Consider the following 10581-nt stretch of genomic DNA (forward strand, 5'->3'; position numbering starts at 1 on the left):
TGGGTTTTATATATATATAAAAAAAAATCATATATATATATATATATATATATATATATTATAATGCATTATAACTATAAAATTACAATACTAATATTTAGGGCCGTCTTCATTTCTTCATTTTCAAATGTTAAAACATCAGACTTTTATTTTGACGGAAAACCACAACGCTTCTCTTTTGTTGATAAGTGCTTCTCATTCCAAGTATGGGAAGATGGTTAGTGCATGTTGTGTTTCCAAATGCACATTAATGCGACCCAAATTAATCATGCAGCCCTAGCAGTAGGCATATATATGTATATGTATTTTGGAAATGCTGTCAAATTGACCCCAATTGGTTTTCTTTTGGCCAAAAAACAACACTTTAAAAAACAGCAAAGAGTCAGGTAAAAAAAAAAAAACTTTTATTGTAGCTAAAAATTATACAATATTTGAGAACTTTTTGAGAACATTTATTTTGACTTTCAAAAATAAAATAAAAAAAGTGTGAAAGGAATACTTTTTAACAGACTAAAAATTGAGCTCCAAAACAAGTTCATTTACTAATCTGTTACAGCAATAAAAAGAAGTGTGAGAAACCCATAACAAAAAGGCGAAGGCTATTTAGTGTGTAAATAGTCTCTACAAGTAGTCATAACAATATTGTAATATATAATATAATAACAATTTTGTACAAAAATATGTGGGCCAAATTGACCCCTAACACAAAGTGAGGACCTGTTAGGAGTTCATCATTTCTCTTTATATATATATACCGTCTTCATTTCTTCATTTTCAAATGTTAAAACATCAGACTTTTATTTTGACGGAAAACCACAACGCTTCTCTTTTGTTGATAAGTGCTTCTCATTCCAAGTATGGGAAGATGGTTAGTGCATGTTGTGTTTCCAAATGCACATTAATGCGACCCAAATTAATCATGCAGCCCTAGCAGTAGGCTTAAAACAATGCAGATTGCTGTAGTAATGTTATAATTCAGTTTGCATGTGATCCTGCTGTTCTCCTTCAGGTATCGGCTCCACGTATTTCCATGCGACGCTGAGCTTCCTGGGGCAGATGCTGGACGAGCTGGCCATACTGTGGGTGCTCATGTGTGCCATCGGCATGTGGTTTCCCAAGAGATACCTGCCCAAGATGTTCCGCAGAGACAGGTGTGCTCACATATCCACACTGGGAAAAAAAACAAAAAAAGTTGACCTAACTCAAAAAAAATAAATAAGGCACCCTATTGCACTCAACTTAAGTTAACTAAACTAGCAGCCGACAACTTAAAAACTGTAGTATATCTAATGATTAATAGTCAGTCTATTGAATTTTAAAAGATCTGTCAGATCAACTAAAGATTATTTAGCATTTATCAATGCTAATCCTCTTTAGCAATCCTCTTTCTTTTAGCTTTGTTTATTTTCAAAGCATTATCTGCCTCTTAAAACTAAAGGCAGACATTTATGCTGGTAGACAAATGTTTTAAATCCAGAAGTTGCAATGAGATGCACGTATACCTCAGCACACGATTCTCAAACATGGTGAGGATCAACAAATGTTAAATCAGTGAAAATATGAACTCTGATCCATATGACAGCTAACTGGCAGCGACAACAGCAGCAGCTGCATACATTAAAGGGATAGTTCACCCAAAAAAGAAAATGTGATGTTTATCTGCTTACCCCCAGGGCATCCAAGATGTAGGTGACTTTGTTTCTTCAGTAGAACACAAACGAAGATTTTTAACTCAAACCGTTGCAGTCTGTCAGTCGTATAATGGAAGTGAATGGGAATCACGGCTTTGAGAGTCAAAAAAACATACACAAACAAAACCAAATTAAACCCTGCGGCTTGTGACGATACATTGATGTGTAAAGACACGAAACGATCAGTCTGTGCAAGAAACTGAACAGTATTTATATCGTTTTTTTTACCTCTGATTTTCACTGCAATGTCCAACATCCAGTGTTTCTATGGGGCGCGGGAATCTACGTATATTATCTATGTCTACTATGCCAGAGCACATACACGCGTCACGCACTGGATGTTGGATATTGCAGTGAATATCAGAGGTAAAAAACGATATAAATACTGTTCAGTTTCGTTCGTTTCGTGTCTTTACACATCAGTGTATCGTCACGAGCCGCAGGGTTTAATTTGGTTTTGTTTGTGTATGTTTTTTTGACTCTCAAAGCCGTGATTCCCATTCACTTCCATTATATGACTGACAGGCTGCAAAGGTTTGAGTTAAAAATCTTCATTTGTGTTCTACTGAAGAAACAAAGTCACCTACATCTTGGATGCCCTGGGGGTAAGCAGATAAACATCACATTTTCTTTTTTGGGTGAACTATCCCTTTAAGCCAGTAAAATGTAAAACAATGATAATATTTTAATATAACAAACATTAACATAAAATGTTTTCAAGCTGCAATGCATGCTGGGAACTTGTGCAGTATTGTTCAATGAAAAATTGTTTGTTCAGATGACTCAATTTGGAAAGTTGGGAGAACATTTGGACACGTTGTATGTATCTGAGGAAGGTAAACAAAACCACTTTTGCTAGCGACATTTTTAGATTATTTTTGTTCGGTTCACACAAAATAATAAACTTTCTTCTCTAACTAAAAATTCTTTGTTCAGGCTACTTTGTTACATTTGTTAGTAGAACTTTTCCAAAGTTGTTTTTTTTTTACACAAGTCACGTCACGGTTCGGTATGGCTTCGGTACAGAAAAATATTTTATATTAAACAGTGGTTTACTGAACAAATTGCTCTTTCTTTAAATGAATTTAATTACAATTAAAATTTTCTTAGGGATAAAAATCTACCTCTAAACTACAGGGAGCCCTTTTACATCACTATAAGGTTACAATTAACAACAGAGCCCAAACTTAAATTCAACTACTATTTATTTTTATATAATAATCAACACTCAACTTAAAAAAAAAAAAAAAAAATGTATGCAAACATATAAATTGCACATAATGCAGTTTTTAAATTAACTTCTAATTTATAAAAAATTCTATTTATTGTCAAAATATATTCATTCACACAGTGGCTGTCATAACTTGTTTCATAACAGATTTATTATTAACATACGTTAAATAACTAGGCTAAGACATCACTAACAGATAAAGTAAGATATAATGAATATATTAGTCTAATATTTTGATAAATGCTCTTCCATAGACTTCATTTCGAGCTAACGAGCTGTGGACACTGATGACTTGCCTAAGGTAAATGTAATGCCACATGACATTTTGTTTACAAGCCATTTTATTGACGTCTTTCCGCGGTTGAAACACAGATTGTGCGATTACATGAGGCATGAGATGTTCGTTCATGTTTATTTCACGTTAAAACTACTGTAGTATTAAAGAGGAAGGGATGCTCGCCAGAACTGAGGCGTTTATACAGCGACATGTCATGCTACTTTTTTTACACGCTACGCATTTATTGTTTGAATTTCCTGATAAAATGCACAGAATTTGAAAGATGAGACTTTGTTTCTTATCAAAAGTGACGATATACTGTATAAAACTGGAATTTTCCAATGAAGTTCCACTGGTGCAGTGGTTAAACCAACGCTCCATTTGTATTTGTATTTCGCTAGATCGAGGTTCAAAATGGTCATCGGCGTCCTCTCAGGGATCACCACCTGTCTGGCCTTCATCAAGCCAGCGATAAACTCCATCTCTCTCATGACGCTGGGCATCCCGTGCACCGCTCTTCTCGTCACGGAGCTAAAGAGGTCAGAGCTCGTGTACAAGCACATGCCCCTGTAATCTAAATTTAATGCAATGTATAGGAAATCCCATGGTGTCCAACCTCAAAGTAGAGCTAAGTAAAACTAGCTGTGCCTAAAGTTAACTTATCTCTCATGTTTTGTGTGGCTTGATGAGGAGAGGTGTACTTTTAAAAAGAGTGCTTATTATGGAAATAATATACTTTAAAAGAATATACTCAAGTGCAAACTGAATGTAATGTTTTCAGACACTTAAATACAGTTCAATGAAATGTAGTATAGTTTAAGTTCACGTTACATGCAATTAGCTGAACATTAGAGTGCTTTTTGACCCACTTAAGTAGGATTTTATATGTAACTGTCTTTGAAATATGGTTAAAGTGCTGCTGAATGCACTGATAAGCATTTGTGGTGAACTAAAACATGCTTTAATTGTATGTCATGTATTTATATATATTTGTAATGATCAAGTTGCAATTTTGTACATTTAAAACTTACATTTAACAATTTGTACATTTAAAAATTAATTTTAAACAGTGTCAAAAACACACTACAGTTAAAATTATAATCAAGTACTTTATGTGCTTTAGTATGTTAGTCAACACATCAAAATAATTGCACTTCTTTAAAAGTATTACAAAAGATTATTAAAATATAATGATTTAAATGTACTTAAATGTAAAGTAAAATTTGGTAACACTATTTTAAGGTGTCTTTGTCACACGTCACATGTTCTTACTATTATAATAACAATAAATGATGCATAATTACATGCAAGTAACCCTAAGCCAAACCCTAATCCTAGTAAGTGCATGTAGTTAATTAATATTACTCAGTACTTAAATGTATAATTACACTGTAACAAGGACACCTTAAAATAAAGTAACCTAAAATTAAATTTGACATTATTACAAAGTGCACTTTTTAAAAGTGTATTTAAAACGTGTTAAGAAACAGTCACGAAAGCGTCACTTAAGTGGCCTTTTATTTCATTAATATTGTATTATCTACAAGTACAGTTTGTGTACAGGAAGTACACATAGTTTCAAACTGTCAATTAAACTTACGGCATTTACTGATGGATAAGTATGATTCATTTTTAATTTTATGTTTAATTTTTGTTCATCTCTTTACATTTATTTGTGGATCATAATCTATTTATTTGGAATTAAGCAACAATTCTACCCCCATAGATAAGCCTTTCTCTCAAGAAACTCTTGTAGGTAGTTTTAAGACGAGTAAAGTAAACTAAGCAGACAGTGTGTTCGTCCTGAAACATAATTCTCATACTTTCTGTGCTCAGTGAGAGTCAGTGTGACGTTTGTTCGTCAGCACACGTGCTTGAAATCCCATGAACTGTGCTTAGAGTTCATTTGTTTGCTCTGTAGAGGAAGAAGCGGGCTGTGGTTTTCCTGATAGCGCGTCTCTCTGCGTTCAGTCCAGTTGGATGAGCTTTATCTTACAGCAAACCATGTGTGTTTGTAGTTTGAGTTTGTTGTTTGATTATTTACAGTGGATCACTGTGTGCTTAGTAAGAACTAACTCGGACTAACACGTGACTAACAACTCTGAGCACAGAGTTAAACTTATCGCTGTTTACAGGAAGTGAAACGGTGCGTGTGTGTGTGTGTGTGTGTGTGTATGTATGTATATGTATATATTTGGCCCTGGACCACAAAACCAGTCTTAAGTGTCAATTTTTTGAAATTGAGATTTATACACCATCTGAAAGCTGAATAAATAAGCTTTCCATTGATGTATGGTTTGTTAGGATCGAGACGATATTTGGCTGAGATACAACTATATGAAAATTTGAGGGTGCAAAAAAATCTAAATATTGAGAAAATCACCTTTAAAGTTGTCCAAATGAAGTTCTTAGCCATTGTAAGAATCTATAGTCTGCCCCGACCCAGATTCCACTCCACAATATATGTTTGATCATGCTCATTTCCCAAAATGGCTTAATTATTATAGAGAAGAAGAAAGTCAACAGTTATGTTGTTTGTAGATCATTTGGGATGATCACATCATGAGCAAATGGTGACCACTTGTAGAATGGGAGCAGGTGTGGGACACCTCAGACAAAGGGGTGTCAGAACTTAATTAACATACAGACCACAGCTGTTACAACAGGAGCAACTTCATTTACATTAAGGGTAGTAAACTGTAACTGTATAAAAGGTTTGAGTTTAGGATATTCTGGGTTCATTCCGACTTCATCGTCCTCATCACTTTTTCTTACACCATGCATATTACTAATCAAAAATTAAGTGTTGATATATTTACGGTAGGAAATTTACAAAATATCTTCATGGAACATGATCTTTACTTTATATCCTAATGATTTTTGGCATAAAAGAAAAATGGATAATTTTGACCCATACAGTGTATTTTTGGCTATTGCTACAAATATACCCCAGCGACTTAAGAGTGCTTTTGTGCTCCAGGGTCACATACACTCACCGGCCACTTTATTAGGTACATCTGTTCAATTGCTTGGTAACACAAATTGCTAATCAGCCAATCACATGGCAGCAACTCAATGCATTTAGGCATCTAGATGTGGTGAAGACGAGAAGACCACACCGGGTGCCGCTCCTGTCAGAATCGTGACTAACATCTCTCTCGAATGGAACAACATCGTTTACAGTTATTTCATGTCAAGCTGACAGTCTGTTGGACGTCTATCCAGTGCTAAATCACATGAACTAGAGATAATCATAAGTGCAATCACTTATAAAAGTAGCAGCTGCGGTACACAATCTCTCCTCAACAAGCCGTGCCGTGTGATGTTATGCATGTTATTTTAGCATTATAGCATTGATATCAGGATTATTATAGCTAACTAAAAATGAAATTAAAGGCATAAAACATTTTTGTTACTTGAAATAAAATAAATGTTAACTGAAACATTTCTAATTTTAATTTAGATTAACGTGATGTACTCAATTAACTAAAACTGAAGTAAAAATTAATAAAAACTGTGTAGACATGTATATAAAAAAAATAAAATGACTAAAAATGACAAAAACAAAACAAATAACTAAAACTTCAGCTAAAATGAAAGTGGAAAATATCAAAATAAAAAAAGATTCAAAATATTAATACAAATTTTCATAGTATTTCAATGATAAAGTAACATATTTTTTTAATCTTTTTATTTCTATATTTTCGGTTTTCATTATAATTTTAGTTAAAGTTTTAGTCATTTTGTTGTGTTTTTGTCAGTTTCATTCTTTTATTAATGTCATGGTTTTTTATTCATTTTTATTTTTTAAGTTGTAGTTATCATGTATTTAGTTATTTATTATTTAGTTATTAGAACTGCATTTAATTGTTAAACTAAATAAAAATGAGCAATGTTGGTTTGGCAGTTAGCTGGAATTAAATAAAATATAAATAAACAAACTTTTATTTCAGTTAACTTTATATTTTATTTCAATTTTATTTTTATTTTTTTAATTATTATTATTATTATTTTTATTTAATTTTTTTATTTTACACGTCATGAGTTGTGTGTGTGTGTGTGTGTAGGTGTGATAACCTGCGTGTGTTTAAGCTGGGTCTGCTCTCGGGTCTGTGGTGGACTCTGGCGCTCGTGTGTTGGATCAGTGATCGCATTTTCTGTGAGATGTGGTCATCCGTCAACTTCCCGTATCTACACTGTGCCTGGTAATCAAGTGCACTCAACATACAGCATCTAGTGAACACATTGCTTTTAATACAATACCCACTCAATGTACTTCTACTACTGGGCAGGTTTCCCAAACTGGGGTTCGTGAGCTAATAATTAACGAAATCGCTAAAATTAAAAATAATTTGAGAATTTTCAACACAAAAACATGAAGACATTAAAGTAAAAGAGTGAAAAAAGGATATTTTATTTGTTTACCTGCATTTCATGTGACCACTAAAACTAAAGTACAACTAAAACTAAAACCATAAAAACATTTCCGTTGCTTGAAATAAAATGTGAACTAAAATACAGTAAAATATTTTAATCAAAATTATTCCAGCATTTCTCATTTTTGTTTAGTTTAACTTTAAGTACTATAATAACTAAAACCAATAAATAACAATTATATAGAAATGTATAAAATAATAAAAATGAGACAAACTCACAACAAAATTCCTAAAACTTTAACTAAAATGAAAGAGAAAACAGACAATATCAAAATAAAATCGAATTCAAAATATTAACAAAAACTAGTATATCAGTGATACTAAAATAACATTAACTGTGAATGTGACCGTAAAGTATTGAAATCTTAACTTAAAATTGCAGGGGTACATTGAAGTATTTTATATTTTTAGTAAAGTATATATTTTATGGGATTCGGCTCAAAAGACGTTTGTAAGTTATTACAGTTACTAATCCGGTTGAATCTGAAAGCACTTTTAATAAAACTTTAATACCAGTCCATGTTTTCTTCATCCCGAAGTACTTTTTTTTCAATTATTGTAAAAAAAAAAATTCCACATTGAAATTGATAATTTGCCAAAAAATGGAAATTCTGAAAGCGTAAACATTAAATTAGAAACACTGTGGCTCATATTACTGTACAAAGTTTCTCTCTGTTCACATTTGTGGGCTAATATCCATTGCAGAAATGTCAATAATTGCTTGTTTTGTGATTATTGTGATATTATTTGCTCTACATGTTCCTCTTTATCCGTGTGTTCAGGCATATCCTCATCTGCCTGGCGTCTTATCTGGGATGTGTGTGCTTCGCTTATTTTGACGCGGCGTCAGAGGCTCCAGAGCAGGGGCCCGTCGTCAGATTCTGGCCCAGCGAGAAATGGGCTTTTATCGGGGTGCCGTACGTCACTCTTCTGTGTGTGCACAGGAAGCCCTCTATTAAGGTGACTTAAGCTGTGCTTGCTAAGGTGTCCGACTACACTTCAGTGCACTTTGTAATAGACTTTCACATGAAGGAGAATCCTGGTTTTGCATTTGGGGAGGGATGACGGTCAGTCAGTGTTATTTAGTATCCTAACAGCACAAAATCAGCTTTCGGTTTACTTTGGGGGGAAAAAATGTGTGATGCAGGATTTCATGGTACAACGTTACATGGTGTTTCATATAATAAAGATTTTTATGTTTTTGAAAGAAGTCTCTTCTGCTCAACAAAGCTGCATTTATTTAATCAAAAATGCAGTAAAAACAGCAATATTGTGAAATATTATTGCTTAAAATTTGTGTGTAAACCATGATGCACTGCCATTCAGAAATTTAGGGTAATTAAAAAAAAATAAAGAAATGAATACTTTTATTGAGCAAGGATGCGTTATATATAATATGTTACAAAATATTTCAAATAAATGCTGTTCTTGTGAACTTTCTATTTATCTAAAAAAAAAAATCCAGAATAATAACTGATAATTAACTGAGCAGCAAATCAGCATATTATACTGATTTCTGAAGATCACGTGACACTGAAGACTGCAGTAATGATGCTGGAAATTCAGCTTTGATCACAGAAATAAATTACATTTGACAATATATTAAAGTAGAGAACAGTTATATTAAATTGTAATAATATTTACTGTAAATCTGATCAAGAGTAAGAGACTCAGTGAGCATAAGAGACTTCTGTCAAAAACATTAAAAAAGTTCTAAGCGGTAGTTCACATATTAAAATAAAAAAAGGAAGGGGACATTTAAAAGCAATTGAGCCTGAAATCAAATATGAGGATAATGTTTATTTGTGCATTCAAATGAATCTGCACCTGTAACGAGGCAGCTCAGCCACAGATGAGCGTTATATGACTGTTAACACAAAGCATGGTATTTCACAGTAGTACTACTAGTTGCCTTTTTTTTACAATGTATACATTTAAAATGAAAAGCTGCACCAAGTGATTTTTCATTGTTTGACTGGCTAACGTAAGAAAGGTGTTGGACTTTATACTGACACCTGTTGGTGTGAACGCAGCTTTACACAAAAGGAAAGGTTTTCACTGTTCGCATGCATTTATTCCATAACATTCATTTAGCAATTAATTAATTTCGATATGGAGGATCTCATGTGAAGGTACATCATTTGAAGTACTATTGATTTATTTTAAGTTTTAGGACACACAGTCATCTCCACCGTCAGGGAAAAACATTGAGGTTATTACCTCTATACTGAGTTATGATGTCTATATTTAACGCAGCATAAACTGGATTCTAGATATTCTGAACTATGTTGCACTACTGTGACATGAATGCAGTGTATTTGACTGATTTTAAAACACTGCATGACAATAGTTTGCTGATCTGAATGTACAGGAAATCTCCCTTGAGAAAGAAAGTTTGTCCTTGCTTTTCTGAATGTCTTCACACAAAAAACAATGTTTATATCTATATATAGCCTAATGCTTTCTCAATTCTTTCCTTTATTTTTACACTTTAAAGGATTTTTGCAGTTTGTATCTTCACTTGTCAAAGAACAGATTGCCGTTGATCATTTGATCATTGCAAAACAGAACAATGATTTATCCAAATACCAAAAACCTTGTGTATAGTATGCAATAAAAGCACAGATTCAGCTGTGGTTTGTACACCAATGACACATTCATGCTGCTTTCTTCCTATGCCACAAAATTGCATCAGTATTTCAAAGAGAAACTGAACATCACCTGAGTTTCTTAATGCTTCGCCACTCATCCAGAGCTGTATTTTTCTAAAGCAGTTTGATTTTGTATTTTTGTGTAACTTTCTGCTCATGCAATGCACAATATGTACTGTAAGCCAATGCAATGGCTATAAGATATGTGTGAGAGAGAGAATGTGTGTGTGAGAGAGAGAGAGAGAGAGAGAGAGAGAGAGAGAGAGAGAGAGAGTGAGTGAGAGAGAGAGAGAGA

General features: G+C 33.3%; 1 protein-coding gene across 2 annotated transcripts in view; it reads left to right on the forward strand.

The window, feature by feature from the left end:
- The window catches only part of acer2 (alkaline ceramidase 2), a 13892-nt gene extending 4932 nt beyond the window's left edge, over nt 1–8960 (forward strand). The window contains exons 3-6 of one of the 2 annotated variants that reach the window (XM_016490643.1): nt 1010–1151; nt 3601–3738; nt 7267–7404; nt 8418–8960. In XM_016490643.1, the coding sequence (XP_016346129.1) occupies nt 1010–1151; nt 3601–3738; nt 7267–7404; nt 8418–8604 (605 nt within the window). In that variant the 3' untranslated portion in view covers nt 8605–8960. The remainder of the gene's footprint in view (nt 1–1009; nt 1152–3600; nt 3739–7266; nt 7405–8417) is intronic. The other variant, XM_016490644.1, reaches the window with a different exon arrangement.
- Nucleotides 8961–10581: the final 1621 nt, after the last annotated feature.

This window comes from Sinocyclocheilus anshuiensis, unplaced genomic scaffold (genome assembly GCF_001515605.1).
Source record: "Sinocyclocheilus anshuiensis isolate Anshui unplaced genomic scaffold, SAMN03320099.WGS_v1.1 scaffold206, whole genome shotgun sequence".
NCBI classification, from domain to species: domain Eukaryota; kingdom Metazoa; phylum Chordata; class Actinopteri; order Cypriniformes; family Cyprinidae; genus Sinocyclocheilus; species Sinocyclocheilus anshuiensis.